Below are 20,095 nucleotides of genomic sequence, written 5' to 3'. Positions count from 1 at the left end.
ATTTGAAAGTGTGCTTTTATGCATAGGAAAAAATACTGGAAAGACCTCTATCAGAGCACTAGCCATGTTCATTTTGGGGTGCTTTTCCTTTGTCCACATTGTCTCACACTCCTGCATGAGGGTGTGCTATTTTGTGGATGAAGTGCTCCCCCAAGAGTCAGGATTGCCAGCTGTGTAACTCACATCACTGCAAGGCCACATCTATGACATGAGGGGTTCAGAACAATCGAGATGGTTCTCAAAGTTCTTTTGAGCTCTAGCATATCAGACATTCATTCAACAGACATTTACAGAGCATCTATATAGAGCTACGTGCACTGCACCAACCCTGGGGTCTTCCAGAGGTAGATTCCAGTCAAATGCAAAGCAGAGTTTGAGTGTGGCCTCCTGGTGCCATATTACTTGCCCTTTTTATGACTAAGCTTTTTTAAAAAATTCATTATTTTTTTAAATTTAGCTGTGATGGATCTTAGTTGAAGTATAGAAACTCTCAGTTGAGACATGTAGGATATATTTCCCCCACCAGGGATCAAAATTGGGCTACCTCCATTGGGAGGGTAGAGTTTTAGCTCCTAGACTACCAGGGACATCCCTCTCCCTAAGCTTTTAATGGCCTCATATTCTTCTTTTTCTTCTATTCCGCTTATCAAACCCTGCTTTCACATAGAACTCAACCGTGATCAGATGGAGTTGTAAGTGAATGGCAATCTCTTACAAGACTATCTCTTGCAGAAGGGCTTGACTAAATAGGAACAAAATTTTTACCTAAAGGAACGAGGCCCTTGTGGCCAAATTTTAGGGAAAAGGTATCAAGTTGGAAAAGATTTTAGAGCTGTCAGAATCTTATCTCCTGGATTTCCCTTCCCCACCCTTGCTTTTTTGCCTAGTAAATTCTATTTATTTTCACGAACCAATTCTTCTTTGTCATGCCCTCCACATGTCTCCCAGAGAGCAGGACATTTCCTCTTTTCTCTGCACTCACAGAGGAGCTTATGTTGCCCTACTATGATGGCACCCCACTCCAGTACTCTTGCCCGGAAAATCCCATGGACGGAGGAGCCTGGTAGGCTACAGTCCATGGGGTCGCAAAGAGTCGGACACGACTGAGCGACTTCACTTTCACTATTATAGTGACTCCCTTGCACTGAGGCTTTTCATTAGTATTTCTTTGTAATTTCCACATTAGGCTGTGAGCCGCCTGAGTGTTTCATGTTCCCTGAATCCACAGCGTGCATCCCCAGGCCCAACCTAGAGTAAGTGGCAGATGTAAGACTAATTGATGGGCATTTTAGGCCCTGAGTCTGGCAGTGACCTCCTTACCCTGTGGATGGGGCTATTTCTAGGTATTTCAATATTGCTAAGTCACTTCAGTCGTGTCCGACTCTGTGTGACCCCATAGACAGCAGCCCACCAGGCTTCCCCGTCCCTGGGATTCTCCAGGCAAGAACACTGGAGTGGGGTGCCATTTCAATATTAAGGATTGATATTGAAATCAGTGTTTGGTCTGACCATAGTATCTTTGGGTTTTTATCAGAATGCATGGCCCTTTTTAAAAATTAATTTTTATTAGAGTATAGTTGAACAGAGGAGCCTGGTGGGCTACAGTCCATGGGGTCACAAAAGAGTCAGACCCTGACTTAGCGACTTAACAGCAGCAGCAAGAATAGTTGCTTTACAACATTGTATTAGTTTCTTCCATAGAGCAAAGTGGATCAGTTATGCTGCTGCTGCTGCTGCTAAGTCGCTTCAGTCGTGTCCGACTCTGTGCGACCCCATAGGCGGCAGCCCACCAGGCTCCCCTGTCCCTGGGGTTCTCCAGGCAAGAACACTGGAGTGGGTTGCCATTTCCTTCTCCAATGCATGCATGCATGCTTAAGTCGCTTCAGTCGTGTCCGACTCTGTGCGACCCTATGGACAGCAGCCCACCAGGCTCCTCTGTCCACGGAATTCTCTAGGCAAGAATACTGAAGTGGGTTGCCATTTCCTTCCCCAGAACCAGCTATATGTTTACACATATCCCCTTTTTTGGATGTTTTCCCCATTTAGGTCAGGGATGGCCCTTAACGCGAGGAGTTATGAACTTCTAATTCCTCACCTTCTAACCTTTAGAAATTCTCCAGGTTTATCAACTTGGGGGTGGCAACATTATTAGAGAGGGAGATCAATTTAATAGATTGAGATCAATATGTTTTTTAAATGAAACACAACAGAAGTATAGAAAAGAATAATAAGAAGACAAAAGAATTTTTGATCCAACTGCTCCCCAAATAATAACGCATTGTCTTGTGAAACTGTTGTTTCATTTGTGTATATATGTTCGGTACACACTGAGTCACAGTGAGCTATGATAGAAAGCATGGGAAACCACCTTCCTAAACTGTTCAGAGGAAAGGAGCCCCACCCTTCCTGTGCTGTCTGCCCTGGGCTGTCATCCACTGCCTTGTGGATGCAGCCTGGGACCTGCCCCCTCCCCTCCTAGTTTGCACATACACAGCCCTAGAACTGGCAGGATGTTGTCCTTAGTGTTTGTTTAGAGTCCAGGGAATTAAGAAGACAAAAATGGGCTTTTTTGACCAGGAAGAAAATTTAGAAGTTCACACCCCTGCTGTCTTACCGTTCCTGGGGTTCCTGGAACCGGTCTAGTCCTGGATTCTGAGGCACAGCCGGCACCTGACAGGTATCTTAGCAAAGGGCCCCCTTCCCTCCCCAACCCTCAGGGAGGTAGCCCAGCCTCCTCCAGGGTTTGCATATTTGTACGAGCAGTGCTTCCTCTGGGACTCTATGCTTCTCAACCCTGTTGCTGATATGGCTGGCATCATCAGGCCCAGGCCCACAGGCTGAGCACTCTATTTAAGGAAGACTCTTGAAACAATCCTGAAGAGGGTATCCACCAGCAACTTGTACATCGCCTCATTTGATTCTAGCAGTAAGGCAGTATAGGGACTAAAACTGCCTTCACCTACACTAGTTGATGGAGAAAGCAATGGCACCCCACTCCAGTACTCTTGCCTGGAAAATCCCATGGACAGAGGAGCCTGGTAGGCTGCAGTCCATGGGGTCGCTAGGAGTCGGACACGACTGAGTGACTTCACTTTTACTTTTCACTTTCATGCATTGAAGAAGGAAATGGCAACCCACTCCAGTGTTCTGGCCTGGAGAATCCCAGGGATGGGGGAGCCTGGTGGGCTGCCGTGTCTGGGGTCGCGCAGAGTCGGACATGACTGAAGCGACTTAGTAGCACACTAGTTGAATGGCCTTGGGCAACTTAGCCTCTCTGTGCCTCAGCTTCCCCATCTGAAGATGGGGATGGCAACTGTACCTACATCAGAGAAATACTATAAGGCTCAAACCAGCTACACATATAAAGTTCTTAGAACAATCCCTGCGCAGAGTAAGCGTTCAATAAATGTTTATTATTAATCATCCCATAAGCCTGTTGGACAATTATTATTTTTCCAGATTTATAGATGAGAAAATGGGGTGCAGAGAAGTTAAGTAACCTGCCCTATGTCGTGTGTCCAGTAGAGGCAAAGCCAGGATATAAATCCAGATCTCCAGACTCCAAGTTCTGTGATCTCTTTCCCTAAGGATTTAGGAGCCTGTGGGGCATCAAACCACCTCCTGTGCTGAACTTACACCTTGTCAGTCTCTGCTGGGCATTCCTGGATCAAAGGTGGCTGGAAGGATGGTGAGTCCAGGACAAAGTCCCTTCTCAGGATTTTGCTTGGGAACACAGAATTTGTCTTTGAGGGAGAATGTGTGTGTGTATGTCAGGGAATCAGAAATTGGGGTCATGACTTGCACCAGCACTCTTTTTGAGTTCTAGGCTAAGTTGACATTGGTGAGCATATATGGTAGAGTCCTTGTGCCTTCAGCTAACTTTTCATAAAACTGTCACTATAAATGAGTAGGGCAGTTGGAGATGGAGATGGTAATGTGAGTGAGGATTTCTTGGGCTGAGCAGCAGCTGTGCTGTATGTCCTGGTTTTTTTCCAGCCTGCGATTTTCCTGTATATATAGTACAAAGACCTAATAACTGTCTCTGCTTTTTCCTTGCTTATAACTCACAGAGGGAACTGAACTTCCATGTTCAGGCCCCAGAGTAGAGCCTGAGGAAAAAGATAATGGGCATGGTGATATTTTTAAAATGCTTAGTGTTTCGTCCACCAGAGCTCTCTGTAATGACCATGCTGCCATATATAAATTATCTGAAAATAGATATGTGTATGATGATTGAGAGACACAGGATTCCGCAATGCTTTTAAAATTATCAAAGATATTTTGATGTGTTTGGGATGGTTTTCCTGGATTTTATTATGTGCTCAGTCGTGTCCTACTCTTTGTGACCCCATGGACTGTAGCCCACCAGGTTCCTGTGTCCATGGGGTTTTCCAGGCAAGAATACTGGAGTAGGTTGCTATTTCCTTCTCCAGGGGATCTTCCTGACCCAGGGATCAAACCCGAGTCTCCTGCATTGGCAGGCAGATTCTTTACCACTGTAAAAATCTAGGCTGCCTGGGAAGCCTAGATTTTCTTATAGTCAATTTTTTTTTTTGAGAACTAAAATCCACATGGGTTTTCTATGATAATTCTGTTCATCAAAGTATTTGATTATAATGTATGTCTGTTATGTCTCAATAAAACTGAAAGAGAAAGAAAGAACAAAAAGGCATCTGGCTGAGCTGAGCTCTCTGGTAGGGCTAGTCTCCAATTGCCCTTTTTGCAAATAGGTGCATGGGCTGAGCCGAGCCTGGGGACTGATGAGGGATCTCGGTGCTTACTAGAATTCTTGGCACTCCCAGGTGCTCCTGAGTGTAACTGATCTGACACTGTCCAGGAGGAGCTACGGAAGGAGATCCTGGGTCACTCACATGGGATTAGAGAGCCAGTCCCCACGCCAGCTTCACAGAGAGGCCAGTAACGCAGACAGAATAGGAACTGACTTCAGCATCTTCCCTGACCTCACACCAAGAACTTTCTGAGAAAAAGAAATACTCCCGTTACTGAACATGCAGCCAAGACCTTCCCACATCTCCAGTGGCTGATGTTGACTGATACCAAGTCCCAAGAGAGGAGCACTGCTCAGCGGTGCTCCCCATCTGACCCACAAGCAGAGACAAGGTCAAATGACTTCTGCTGCCCCAAGATCATGGGCAGACTTACAAGAACAAACAGTAGGAAATTAGTACACCGAATGAAGCGCGCACGTAACCGTGAATTCCATGTCATTCGGGCCTTTTAACAATAGCTTTAACGTTCTCTGAGGAAAAGAGTGGCTGGAACCATTGCCCTTGAGAAATCAAGAGGGCCGTCAGCTGATAGACTTTACAACTTTACAGACTATGATGCAGTGGGCAGACTTCGCTGGTGGCTCAGTGTAAAGAATCCTCCTGCCAATACGGAAGACGTGGGTTCGATCCCTGGATCAGGAAGATCCCCTGGAGAAGGGAATGGCAACCCACTCCAGTAATCTTGCCTGGGGAATCCCATGGACAGAGGAGGCTGGCAGGCTACAGTCCGTGGGGTCGCAAAGGAGTCGGATACAACTAAGCAACTAAACAACAACGACAAGCAATGCAGTGTGCAGCACGTTCACTTGTCCTGTCTGAAGAGTCTGAACACACCTCTGTTTTTCACACATCCCAGCTTTGCAAGATTTCCAGTTTTGTATGCGACTGAAATGGGGCAAGACTTCAGGATATATTCTCAGCACCCTGGGGTCCCCACATCCCGATCACGGGCCAGTTCCCACCTCCTTGGAGGCCGTGGTCCGAGGGCCCCCTCCCACTCACCTCCAGCACGATTTCTTTCAGTTGGAACTGTTTCTGCACGACTTTATCTGAAGATAGGGGCTCATGGTAGTAGAGGCAGAGCAAGTCGTATTTCTTCAAAACCTGCTTGAAGTTCTTCTCAGTTAGGCTGACCACGCGGTCCTTGCCATCATAGGTGGGGAAGTTCAGTCCCTCCTCTGCCCTGCAGGAGGACAGCAGGTAGACCCCCACCACAAACAGGTGGGCTCTCTTCATCTGGGCAAAATTTTTCTTTCCCAGAAACGCTGATGGTAGGAAAGTGAATGGAGTCTTAGAGGACTTGCTGGGAGTCATGGGGAGCAGAGAGGCTGATCTGGTCTCTCTCCCTGGCCCTCCCTGGGCCCGAGAACCCCGTCTTCACCTCTGCAGGCTGCTGACTGTAAGCCCTGGGCTCAGACAAAGCGAGCAGAGGCTCACACCCATGCGTGCGTGGAACTGGAGCCAGGCTGGGCCACCCAGCCCCAGATAGCTTGCATAGCTCTGCCCAGCCCGTGTCTCATCTGGAACTCCATTTTTAGGATGCAGTTGTTTCAGGCTAAAAATAAATCATGCGATGAATAAAAAAGTTAGATATGGCCCTGTTGAGGGATTCGCTGATACAGTTTGTCAGGCTGGTGGAGAGGGAGGAGGCAGGAGGGAGACAAGGGAAAATGCACACACGAAATAAGGAGGCCAGGAAGGTCAGAGGAGAGAAATTCACCTGGAGGGAGGAGGGCAAAAGGAGAGGAGGGAGGCATGGGATTGTGACGTGCGCATGGGCAGGGGGTCACCCAGATGCTATTGAATCAGTCCATTATCCCAGGGAATGGTGTCAGCCTGTCCCTTCCTGGCAGGCTGCTCATCCACCCCCCCCCACCCCCACACACCTACTCACCACTGCCCTGGGGACCAGCCCGACCCCCAGGTGGACTCGACGTTCTGCCCCTGCCTTCCCCTGGCTGGCCGCTGCGCCATGTCCCCCATGGCTCTGCCAGTCACTGAGCAAGGGGTCTAGGGCACCCTTTCTCCGTGGAAAGAGCTCCAGAGACCCCAGCACACCAGGGTCTCAGTTGTTCTCCTTCTGCCCCTGCTCATGGCTTAACGTTGCTGACACCAGGAGATCCTGCCCCATTATAAAATTAAATATAGTAAAAGTTCAACTATCTTCCTCAGAAACCTTCTTAGGCTTTTCACTATCATCCCTGTCATCTTCTTTTCTAACATTAACCCCCAATGTATCATTTTTGCCCCTTTCCTCTCCATTAGGGACAGACTGCTATAGAGAGTCCAGAAGCCAGATAGGTCTGAGTTCAAATCCATGCTCTGCTTCTTAATGGCTGAATGGACTTTGGAGGGTCACTTACCCTCTCTGATTCTCCATCCATCACCTCCACCCCTGCTCCTTGTAAAGTGGGGATAATTATAACTATATTGTAAGGCTTGGAACATAGAGATGGAAAAACACGGTGCAAAGCAGTTACTCAAACACAGCAGCTGTTATATTATTCCATTCTTCTTGGAGATGGTGGAACATAGGTTATTATCATAATTACTTGCCAGTTTCTAAAAGTAATTGTGAACCCTTTTCTGTCTGCCTTCTTCTTGAATCCATCAGGCATTTGGGGCAGATGCAATTAAAAGGTCATTGCACAGAGGAGCTAACTGAGCTTCAGGGAGCTCAGCACCTAGTCAGAGATCGTGTTACCGACTACCTGTTGGTAGAGGTAGGCAGAGAGTTCAGTTCTACCCTGGAGCCCAGTACTCTTGGGTGCTTTCACTCTGATGGGGTAATTCCCCCATAGACACCTCTTTTCTTAAAAGACTCCATCTTTTCTTGTCAAACAACAGTCCACTCTTGTCTTTCCACTCTTCAGAGTGGTCTGTGGCTCTCATGATTTAGGTGGAGTTTTTGTCTTCTTTTGGTTGGAGAATCAGCTTTGGAAATAGCAAGGACTCTGTCCCATACAAACTTTGCAGGGGACAGAAGGTAAAAAGAAAGTAAAAAAAAAAAAAAAAAGACAGTCAGTGGCCTACATGACTGGAAGCAGTCCTCTCTACTGCAGCCAGAGGGCCTGATGCTGAGGTGCAGGCCAATGGGAGTTTCTTCAGAACACTTTCACATCCAGGAAGCCAGGACCTTGGGGAACCCAGGACCTTGGGAAACCCATCACTGAAATCCACGACAGCATTCAGTTCTTTTTGATAGTCACTTTGCTAGGCTTTTAAAGATAGAGTCAAGAATAGCCATTCTAAGATGTGGTTAGCTTTTCAGATCATTGGCAAGCATGCAAGATCTCTGCTTTCTTTAGAAAATTTAGGCGGAAAAAAGATTGTCGCGTGAAACTGTATGTCTTGTCTTTTCCAGGTCAGTTTCCCAAAACTGTTCCCAGTTGTCTCAATCTCATCGACTTATCTTTATTTAGAATTTGCTCCACTTTTCTTAATATATGTTTTTTTTTAATGTTACCAAAAAACTGGGAGATGTTTAAAGTCAGGTCTTTGAATTTTGCACTGACTTATAACTGATGAGAAGTACCAAGGCAAAGGGATAAGTATTAAAAATTCAGCTTAGCCCTCAAGTCTGTCTTATGACCAACCGTGTATCAATAGAAATAAAGCCCCAGTGTGGCAAGTTCCTGTCCCTAAATCCCAGCTCTGTTTGGGGGCTCAAAGCCCAGCCTGAGGATGGCTCAGCCACTGACTCCTGTTGTGGTGATCGTTTCCCACTGCCCACCCACACCTAGACATGGAGGCCAAAATGTGTGTCTCACTCTTGATGGGTTGAGTTTGCTTGGTTGAACCCTTTCTATGTCCCAGCCATCTTTTCTCGGTCTTTTATTGTTTTCATTTTTCTTTTGCCTTCTTGCTTGCCAACTCTAATGTATTTATTTTGTAAACAAGGGGTGCTTCTGACTTGTCTGAGTCAACTTGGCATCTGGTAGGTTAACTTTCCATTCCAGTTTTCACGGCTACCCAAGGCAGAGTATCACCTACACATGCCCAGTTTACGTGACTATGCTGAAGTGTGCGAGTGTCTTTATGTGCCTAGCAGGTATTTGTGGTCTTTGTTTTTAAACAGGAAAGGATAAAACTAAGTAAACAAATCAATATAAATGTATTGTCACAATATGTGATGTAGGCCACTTGTTTTTGCTGGCAGTTTCCAGGCCCTCACTCTGAGTGGCCTCTCCCTAGAGTCCCTTACTCTAACCTCACCCCTTTCATTTGTTTACCCTTGACAGGTGGCAGGACAGTTTTGCATGTATTATTTAACTGGATCTTCACTATAGCTCACTTTACAGATGAATCAGGATTTGAAGCCACGATCTTTCATGTATTAAGTCAACGTTAGTAAAATTTTATGGGGCATCTCTTATGTACCAGACACGCTACCGGGTAGTGGAGCGGGACACGGTGTTCATTTGAACTCACCGAGTTTACATCTGAGAGGGGAGACAATACATAATCAGCGTATGTATGAGGTATGTGTGTGTGTGCGCACCCGCATAAAATTGGACTTCAAACAGAGGCATGTGCTCTAAAGATCAGCTGAGGACAAGGGAGAGACTGTAACTGTGTAGGAGGTGGCCCGTTTGGACTGAGGGTGAAGGAAGGTATCTCCAAGGAGGGAACTTAGGAGCAGCAGGGAGGGGAGAAGCAGAGCGCAAGCTTCTTCCAGGGAGAAGCGGCAAGCGCCTCCGCGCTGAGACCTACGGGCATTCCACCACTAGGGGGCGCGGCATCCACCGCCTCCGTCCTATGAAAGCATCCGATTTCACTCTGGCCTTCTTTGTCAGTATATGGGCTCACACCTACACGGCAGGGTCCACAGGACAGGGAACCTATCTGAATGGCTGGGAGGCAGCTCAGAGAGCTGAGGCTCGGAAGTCAGGAGACCTTGGTCTGGAAGGGCCCAGCCCGGCTGTGCTACCTTGGTGAATCTCCTCACCTCTCGATCCTCGCATTTCTCATTTGTGGAAAAGAGGGTCAGACCCACTGGTCTCCCACGGCCCCTTTCTGGCTCTAAAAATCTAGAATTTACTCCGGCTGTAGAGCATTTTCTTTTCCCAGAAGAGACTTTGGCACAGGCCATAGGTTTGAGGAAGCTTGTTGACTGTTAAGCTGCAGAGAAGGGTTTGATGGGCGTGTCTCTTGCAAGTCAGAGCTTGCCTCTCCCCTAAGGCAGAGAGATCTAGGACTTTACTGCCTCCAAAGGCCTCTTCTTTGGCTAAAATGCTCCACCTAGTGGGCAAGGCGGAGTATGGCATCTTTGTTTCTTTGAGCCCGTTCCTCCCTCCCCTTTGGCTGGGCTACTGGCGGGGGCAGTTAGCCTGCTAGCCTGGAAGGCAAAATCCCAGAAATGCCTTAGTCTACAGCCCTGTGCTCCACGGCCTTAGGCTTCCTCTGGTTAAATCTGAGCAGTGCTGTCAGCAACCCCAGACTTTTCCTCTTGACTCTGAATATCAGGCTCCCCAGCACCAGAAAACTTCTAAATAAAAGATCAGAAAAGATCAATGCTTGGTTGAAAAAGAGCTAGGCTGTATAACAGTCCACGTTTCAACAAATGTCACTTCCTCAGGGAGACCCCTGAGTGTAGGCCAGAGGCTAACTTTCACTCCCTTGTACCATACTTCTTGGAAAGACCCCCTTCCACTGGGGATTCTTTCTCTGCAAAGAGACTAAGCCTCCTAGGAGCCAGGACAGCATCTGTTCAAAGTATTCCTTGAAACCTGTCTTGCCAATAGTAGGTCTCATTAAATATTTGTTAAATAAATGTGAAGCACGTACTTTGTACCAGGTCTTATTTTAAGTGCTTTACAAAATTTAACTTTTTTTTTTTTGTTTCATAGTTTGGCTGTGCTGGACCTTTGTTGTGGTGCGTAGATTCTTTGTTCTGGCGTGCAAGCTTTCTCTAGTTGAGGCATGTGAACTTGGTTGCCCCTTGGCAGGTAGAATCTTAATTCCCAAGACCAGGGATGGAACCCGAGTCCCCTGCTTTTGAAGGCAGATTCTCAAGCACTGGACTGCCAGGAACGTCCTTAGCTATTCTTAAAAACCCTATAGTATAACGCAGGGAGCTCAACCCCGGTGCTCTGTGACAACCTCAAGGAGTGGGATGGAGTCGGGGGTGGGAGGGAGGTTCAAGAACAAGGGACATATGTATACTTATGGCTGATTCATATTGTGTATAGCAGAAACCAACACAACCTTATAAAAGCAATTACCCTCCAATTTAAAATAAATTTGGAGAAGGAAATGGCAACCCACTCCAGGACTATTGCCTGGAAAATCCCATGGACAGAGGAGCCTGGTGGGCTACAGTCCATGCGGGTCGCAAAGAGTTGGACACAACTGAGCGACTTCACTTCACTTTACCTTTTTTTCCTTTGTAAATAAAATTTTCCCCCATGGTTGCTTCTAAGATTTTCTTTTTATTCATAGATTTTTAGCAATTGGATTCTGATGTGTCTTTCGTGGTTTGGTTTTCTTCATGTTTCTGTGCTTGGGGTTTATTGTACTCCTTGGAACTACAGGTTCATAGTTTTCATTATATTTGTTAAATGTTTGACCACTATGTTTTCAAGTATTTTTTCTGTTTCAAGTATTTTTTTAGTTAAGACTCCAACTACACGTATGAGTCACTTGGCATTACCTCACAGCTCAAGGATGCTCTTTTCATCCTCTAAAATTCTCTTTTCCTCTCTGTGTTTCATTTTAGATCGTTTCTGTTGCTAAGTCTTCAGGTTCACCAGTCTTTTCTTCTTCAACATACAATCTTTTGTTAATTCCAGCCAGTGTATTTTTCATCTTGAACATTATAGTTTCTATCTCTAACAGTCTGACTTAGATCTTCTTCTATCTTCCTTGAATTAAATTTATGAAGATATGGGGTATAATTACATTAACTATCCTAATGTCCTTGTCTGCTAATTCTAACAACTGCTTTGGTTCTGGGTCAGTTTCAATTTTCTCATCAGTATGGGGTCATATTTTCTTGCTTCTTTGAATGTCTGGTAATATTTGATTGGATGCCAGACTTTATAAATTAATACCTCACTGAGTGCTTTATTTAAAAATTTTTGTAAATCTTCTTAAACTCTGTTCTGTGATGAAGTTAATTATTTAGAAAGTTTCACCCATTCTGGTTTTAGTTTTAACATGTCACCACCCCCCCCCAACTGCTGAGACAAGACTCTTCTGAGCAGTCTACCCAGTGTCTCATGAATTATGAGGTTTTTCAGTCTGGCTGGTGGAAACAGGCCCTCTCAGTGACTCTAGAGGAGCAGAGGATACTGTTCCATCTAGTCTAATCCTTTTGGATCATTCTTGTCCCAGTCTCATGTAGTTTCCTTATATACATGCACTCGTCATTATTCTGTTCAATACTGAATGGGGACGTCTGTCATCTTCATGGTTGTCTGTACAGCTCTCTACTCAGGTTCTATGACCTGTGAACTTCAGCTTTTTGGTCTCCTTAAACCGTCAGCTCCTTCTCCTCAACACAGGGCTCTGTCTTGTTTCCCCCTTTCTGTTCCACCCTTAGAGGCTCTCTCCAGGAGTGAAATTGAAAGTGAGAACCACTCAGTCTTGTCCAATTCTTTGCAACCCCATGGACTATACGGTCCATGGAATTCTCCAGGCCAGAATACTGGAGTAGGTAGCCTTTCCCTTCTCCAGATGATATTCCCAACCCAAGTATCAAACCCAGGTCTCCTGCATTGCAGGCGGATTCTTTACCAGCTGAGACACAAAGGAAGCCCGAGAATACTGGAGTGAGTAGTGTATCCCTTCTCCAGGGGATCTTCCCAACCCAGGAATCAAACAGAGGTCTCCTTCCGCATTGCAGGCGGATTCTTTACCAGCTGAGCTATCAGGAAAGCCCTTCCCCAGGCAGTATGCTGGGGCAATTGTAGCGCTTGATTCTTTTGTTTCTTCTCTTTTGGGGATCACACTCTTTTGCTGCCTGAAGTACAGTGTCTTAAAAAACTGTTATTTCAAACGTTTTTCTAGGGTTGTTTTTTTTTTTGGGGGGGTTGTTTCAGTTGGGAGAGTAAATTGGTCCCTGTTACTCCATTTTAGCCAGAAGCAGAAGCCTTGGGAAATTGAAATTTAGTTATAGATTATATAAGCAAAAATAGACAAGAACTTCTTTTGTGATATGATGTGGATCATTCTTGTAGATTGTACTTATCTCAACAAATTTAGTTTTTATAATTTTTTAGTTTATTTCTAAATAATTATGAAAGCTAAACGTATAGCGTGAGATTATGTTAGGATCCAAGTAACGAAAGCCCCATGCAAGCTGGCTTAGCTCCTATTACTGGAGGCAGGAAAGGCTGTCAGGTTGGTATGATTCATTTGCGTAACAATGTCATCAAGATCTTTTCTGTTTTCAACTCTCTGCTCTATCTTCTCTTGTCTTAAATCCTCATCATATTATTGATTATACCTGGTTGTTGATTGATGACTGAAAACAACTCTTGGGGTCATGCTTTCTCTTCCACTTCCAAGAGGAGAGTGTGGGTATTTTTGCCCCCAGAACCATCAGAAACCATCTTTTATAATCTCCTAAGCTAACATTAGGTAGGGAATTCCTTGGTGGCTCAGACGGTAAAGAATCTGCCTGAAATGCAAAGCAGAAGATATTAAGAAGAGGTGGCAAGAATATACAGAAAAACTTTTAAAAAAAAGATCTTAATGATCCAGATAACCATGATGGTGTGATCACTCAGCTGGCACCAAACATCTTAGAATGGGAAGTGAAAATGGGCCTTAGGAAGCATCACTATGAACAGAGCTCCTGGAAGTGATGGAATTCCAGCTGAGCTATTTCAAATCCTGAAAGATGATGATGCTGTTAAAGTGCTGCACTCAATATGCCAGCAAATTTGGAAAACTCAGCAGTGGCCACAGGACTGGAAAAGGTCAGTTTTCATTCCAATCCCAAAGAAAGGCAATGCCAAAGAATGCTCAAACTACTGCACAATTGCCCTCATCTCACACGCTAGCAAAGTAATGCTCAAAATTCTCCAAGGCAGGCTTCAATAGTGCGTGAACTGAGAACTTCCAGATGTTCAAGCTGGGTTTAGAAAAGGCAGAGGAACCAGAGATCAATTGCCAATGATCCGCTGGATCATTGAAAAAACAAGAGAGTTCCAGAAAAACATCTCCTTCTGCTTCATTGACTACGCTAAAGCCTTTTACTGCGTGGATCACAACAAACTGTGGAAAATTTCTTAAAGAGATAGGAAACCAGACCACCTGACCTGCCTCCTGAGAAACCTGTATGCAGGTCAGGAAGCAGCAGTCAGAACCAGACAGGAAACAACAGATGGTTCCAAACTGGGAAAGGAGTGCATCAAGGCTGTTACCCTGCTTATTTAGCTTATATGCAGAGCACATCATGCGAAATGCCAGGGTGGATGCAGCACAAGCTGGAGTCAAGATTGCAGGAGAAATATCCATAACCTCAGATATACAGATGACACCCCCCTTATGACAGAAAGTGAAGAGGAACTAAAGGGCCTGTTGATGAGCGTGAAAGAGGAGAGTGAAAAAACTTGCTTAAAACTCAAGATTCAAAAAACTAAGATCATGGAATCCAGTCCTGTAACTTCATGGCAAATAGATGGAGAAACAATGGAAACAGCAAGAGACTTTATTTGGGGGGGGGGCTCCAAAATCACTGCAGATGGTGACTGCAGCCATGAAATTAAAAGACACTTGCTCCTTGGAAGAAAAGCTATGACCAACCTAGACAGCATATTAAAAAGCAGAGACTTTACTTTGCCTGCAAGGTCCATCTAGTCAAAGCTATGGTTTTTCCAGTAGTCGTGTATGGATGTGAAAGTTGGACCATAAAGAAGGCTGAGCGCCAAAGTATAGATGCTTTTGAACTGTGGTGTTGGAGAAGACTCTTGAGTGTCCCTTGGATTGCAAGGAGATCAAACCAGTCATTCCTAAAGGAAATCAACTCTGATTATTCACTGGAAGGACTGATGCTGATGCTGAAATTCCGATACTTTGGCCACCTGATGGGAAGATCCAACTCATTGGGAAAGACCCTGATGCTGGGAAAGATTGAAGGCAGGAGGAGAAGGGGGAAACAGAGGATGAGATAGTTGGATGGCATCACTGACTAAATGACATGAGTTTGAGCAAGCTCTGAGAGATGGTGAAGGACAGGGAAGCCTGGTGTGCTGCAGTTCTTGGGGTCTCACATAGAGTTGGATGTAGCTGAGTGACTGAAGAACATCAGTGAAATTAGGTCATATGCCCACCTCTGAAAACTGGAGTCCAGAGGATGCACTTATAGTGAGTCATTGCGACTCTGGTGGGGTCAGCTTCCCCCAAAGCCATGGGCTGTCAGGAAGGGGTGGGATACCCAAACAACACTCAGGTTCATTGTCAAAAGTCAGAGGGATGCGGGAAACAATCACAGTGTCCATCTGGGAGGGCAGTAGGCTCTTTATAAGTTCAGTTTAGTTCAGTTCATTTCAGTTGCTCAGTTGTGTCCAGCTCTTTCTGACCCCATGGACTGCGGCACGCCAGGCCTCCCTGTCCATCACCAACTCCCGGAGTCTACTCAAACTCATGCCCGTTGAGTTGGTGACACCATCCAACCATCTCATCCTCTGTCCCGCCCTCAATCTTTCCCAGCATCAGGGTCTTTTCTGATAAGTCAGCTCTTCACATCAGGTGGCCAAAGTATTGGAGTTTCAGCTTCAACATCAGTCCTTCCAATGAATATTCAGGACTGATTTTCTTTAGGATGGACTGGTTGGATCTTCTTGCAGTCCAAGGGATTCTCAAGAGTCTCTCCAATACCACTGTTCAAAAGCATCAATTCTTCGGTGCTCAGCTTTCTTCACAGTCCAACTCTCGCATCCATACATGACCACTGGAAAAAACATAGCCTTGACTAGATGGACCTTTGTTGGCAAAGTAATGTCTCTGCTTTTTAATATGCTGTCTAGGTTGGTCATAACTTTCCTTCCAAGGAGTAAGTGTCTTTTAATCTCATGGCTGCAGTCACCATCTGCGGTGATTTTGGAGCCCCCCAAAATAAAGTCTGCCATTGTTTCCACTGTTTCCCCATCTATTTGCCATGAAGTGATGGGACCGGATGCCATGATTTTAGTTTTCTGAATGTTGAGCTTTAAGCCAACTTTTTCACTCTCCACTTTCACTTTTATCTAGAGACTCTTTAGTTCTTCTTCACTTTCTGCCATAAGGGTGGTCTTTATAAGTACTTTTGGACAAATAATACAGTATAGGTGTGGTAGTCTTTTTATTCCTAATAAATAAAAACCCCAATTCACTACAATTACAATAGTATTTTTTGGATTCCAAGTTTAGAAATTTTGGATATGTCTGGATATGTAAATTCGGATTTTGGATAAGATTAATTATACTTGGGAAGTTAGAGAGATCACCTCCAGATGCATCTGTAGAATTAATTAATTTGTACATGCTTCCTCATAATGTATATTTCAGCCCCAGTGTCCTTTGTATTTCTTGTCTGTGTACAGTAGTGTATTATGGGCACAAATTAGAAGACATGATGACTAAGAATAAAGATTCTGGAAAGCTGTGGAGTCACCAACACCGTGCTGGCGGCTGAGGGATACTTTGAGGGTCTGAGTCAGGAGCTGACCTATCTGACCCCACTACGGGGTGCATATACTGATATTTAATTGGAAGCTCCCAAGCAGTTTTATTTCAAGTGCCAAGATTTTAAGTTAGTATTTCTTTTAGGTACTTATATAGAAAAAAACAATTGAAAAGGAAGTCTTAATGCCATCATGCCTTAAACACTTGGCACAGTATCACAGCCCCTCAGCAGAGAAATGCTAGCGTAAGTTATCTCTAGGGCACGCCACATGCCAAGTGCTTTATGAAAATTTTACGGCCAATGGCAAATGTATATCCTCAGATACCCTTGTCCCTGTGGTTAGCCACAGTTTACAGGTGAAGATACCAAGGCACAAAGTGATGGAAGTCCCTTGCCCGTTGTCACCCAACCATAAGCGATAAAGCTGGGATTGGAGCACTGGGATTCTCACTGCAAGTATGTATAATTAACCATTACACTGGAAGCCTCTGCTAAGTGCTTGGGGCCATTTTTTATATAAAGGTTTTTGGCTTCACAGCTATGAGTAAACCAACATACGACGTCCCTGCACTTCTCACCAAGCTTTACCCTCAAGAAACGTTATGCAAGTGCTGGCTGCTCTTCCGGGGCTTCCCTTGTGGCTCGGTGGTAAAGAACCTGCCTGCAATGCAGGAGACCCAGGTTCAATCCCTGGATTGGGAAGATGCCCTCAAGAAGGAAGTGGCAACCCACTCCACTATTCTTACCTGGAGAATCCCATGAACAGAAGAGCCTGGTGGGCTACAGTCCATGGGGCCACAACGAGTTGAACGGTGAAGAGACCAAACAATAGCAGTTATTCTGCGGCTTATGTCCAGACGTCCAGATCAGTGATTCTCAGCAGAAGATGACTTGAAAACCCAGGAGACATTTGGCAATGTCAGAAAGCATTTTCAATTGTCACTCCTCCGAGGGAGAGATTTGGGGTGTTACTGGTCCCAGTGGCTAGAAGCCAGTGTTGCACTAAACTTTCAAAGCACAAGGCAGCTCTCAGCAGCAAGGAATTGTCTGATCCCAAAATGCCTCTAGGGTTGAGTGGAAACTGACACAGAGCTCGTGATGGTTGAGGGTCCCCTCTGCAGGACTTCCCTAGACGTTTGGTCTTTGTGATTTGAATAGCAGTGATCTTAACCCTGAGCCCAGGACCCAAAGAGGATGTGACCCACTTGTTTCCTGTATGCGCAAGAGCACTGGCTTTGCCTGGCTCTCTAGCCCTGGTAGCTCAGTTGGTACAGAATCCACCTACAATGCAGGAGACCTGGGTTCAGTGTCTGGGTTGGGAAGATCCCCTGGAGAAGGGAAAAGCTACTCACTCCAGTATTCTGGCCTGGAGAATTCCATGGACTATATAGTCCATGGGGTCACAAAGAGTCGGACACGACGGAGCAACTTTCACTAGCCCTGGTTGTGGAGCTGGTTGCTCTTCAGAATTCGTCTCTTTGCCTTGTGGGCCACAGGATAGGTTTTGATTGGGAAGGACATTCTATCCTTAGCTGTTGCAGGATGAGTTATCACAGCCTGCATGGTTCTTCTGCTCTTCTCAGCGTTATGCTTTAACGTGGCCCTCTGATTACTCTTTCCGCCTGCCGTGGTTTCTGAGTCCTGTGGTGGGAGTGGCCCACTGCCTGAGAGGCCCTGATTATCCATCTTCCACGTGACCAGCCCAGTGGAGTGGAGATGCTCAGGCTCCTGTGGGATTGTGTCCTGCAACAGAGTTCCAGCCCTAAGGACGCATGGACACAACCAAAGTAGAGCAGGGGCAGGGGCCAGTCCTTCTGGAGCTGGTCAGTGACACCCTGAGGCATGGGGGCTTTGCAGCAGGGATGATCCCCTCTAAGCCATCATCTCAGCAATGTTCCAGGAATAGCCACTGTATCTAGCAGTGGGTGGTCTGGGTTTGTGACATCCAGAGACATTCCTTTGCCCCTCCTTCTGAGGGCAAAGGGACGGCTAATCCTTCCTCTGACTCATAACTAAAACCAGCTTCCAAACTGGTGAGATTGTACAGCTTGAGGGAGGGGCCTCACGGCCAAAATATCTCCTCCACCTGTTTGCTACTCCAACAGATCCCTACACATTCAGTTAATATTACTATCATTCACTCCAGTTTTATAGATAAGAATCCTTAAGCTCAGAGAAGCTAGGTGACTTTCCCAAAGTGGAATAATAAGCTAAACGATCCATATCTGTATATTTCAGGCTCCCTACTTTTCACCAGGTTATTTCAAGGTACAGTCTGGCTGGAGTGAAGATTGTGTGCAGCCAAAATGGGCAGTAATGCTGTGAACATACATGGGACTCAGACTGAGCAAAGCTGTGAACATCAGGTGCAGTGGACGTCTGCTGTTTTTCCTGCCCCTTCCTCTTTCTCCCTTCTTCCCATGACAGCCTTCCGCTGGACACAGCCACATGGCTACTGCATATTCTGCCCACCACAGTGCGTGCTTCTCTCTTCTGTCCACAGTTAGAGGTTCCAGGATCACTGGTAAATGTCACTTGCCTGCCTGGGCATGAAGAAATGCCTGAAAGCTAGTGTGTCGAGCCCTGTCAGCATGATCGGTGATACTTAAAGAAGCTAGACTTGCTGATGCCAAGTCAGCTGGAAGCATCTTGGTCCAGGATGACACACACTGCATCCAGCACATTGGAGTCTGACACATCAAGCATGCTGGCAGGATCTGTTTCCTTATAAAATCAAACCACAGAACCCTCCAAGGAGTGAGCAGAGAAGAAGGCTGAGAGAGGGGCTGAGAACAAGAATTCTCAGAAACTATTCCCCTGAGCTTCATCTCTCGCTTGGGATTTTCACCACAGGGGACATCAGTTTCCATTTAAAGTCAGGCTCGAGGGGGAACAAAATTGTTTCCCTTGGTTCTTCACAGCACAGCTGAGACAATCTGACATTTTCAAAAAGAATTTAACTAAATACTAAGGGAGAACAAAAAGGAAATAATAGCAGACAATACAAATAGTGAGCTTTCAGAGCATGAGTTTCTAATCCTAAGATAACCAAACGCTGGTCTTAAGGATAGGGTAATAATTTGGATTATTGTTCAGCAAATATTCATTCCCTACCCCCTCACTGTGGATGAAATATACTCCCTGTCCCGTTGGTATTGACCTTGGCCGTGTAGCTTTTTTTTGACCACTGGAATGTTAATGGATGCAACATGAACAGGGTCCTTAAATGTGCTTGCATGGGTGGCTTCTGCATCCAATGATCAGCCACGAAAAGAACCTGCCTTGGGTAGCACTGCCTCCACAGCCCGGACCCTAGGATGACACGTGGTACAGACCTGAAGCCCACCTGAAGCCAGGAACCCCCTCTAGCTGACACGGCAGAGCCTCCCAGGCAGCCCGTTCTAGATCGGATGAACTGCTGAAAAACTGCAGATTAAAGCATGCTCTAATCCAGACGTGGCAACTCACTGGGCACTGGGCTGACTTGTTTCTCAGCATTATCATGAGAATAGCTGACTGATACAGATAACACAGTGTCATATGCTGTGTTGTTGAAATCCCTCCCTTGGAGCAAGACTTGCCCATCTTACTGTCTGCTACCCATGAGCTGAATCAAGACATCTTAACGTTGTTCCTGATAGACAAGACAGCTGAGTGACACACTGGACCTGACTTCTACCCCCAGCAGAGG

The 20,095-nt window shown here is 45.8% G+C and overlaps 1 protein-coding gene across 1 annotated transcript in view; it reads right to left on the bottom strand.

Annotated features, from left to right (window-relative positions):
- The window catches only part of CASQ2 (calsequestrin 2), a 72,517-nt gene extending 66,253 nt beyond the window's left edge, over positions 1–6,264 (bottom strand). The window contains exon 1 of the mRNA XM_040230963.1: positions 5,793–6,264. Coding sequence (XP_040086897.1) covers positions 5,793–6,104 — 312 coding nt within the window. The 5' untranslated portion in view covers positions 6,105–6,264. The remainder of the gene's footprint in view (positions 1–5,792) is intronic.
- Between the last annotated feature and the right edge of the window lie 13,831 nt (positions 6,265–20,095).

This window comes from Oryx dammah, unplaced genomic scaffold (assembly GCF_014754425.2).
Source record: "Oryx dammah isolate SB20612 unplaced genomic scaffold, SCBI_Odam_1.1 HiC_scaffold_28, whole genome shotgun sequence".
In the NCBI taxonomy this organism is placed as follows: domain Eukaryota; kingdom Metazoa; phylum Chordata; class Mammalia; order Artiodactyla; family Bovidae; genus Oryx; species Oryx dammah.
Note: the sequence above shows the minus strand (reverse complement) of the source record. Positions and strands in the feature narration are given on the sequence as shown.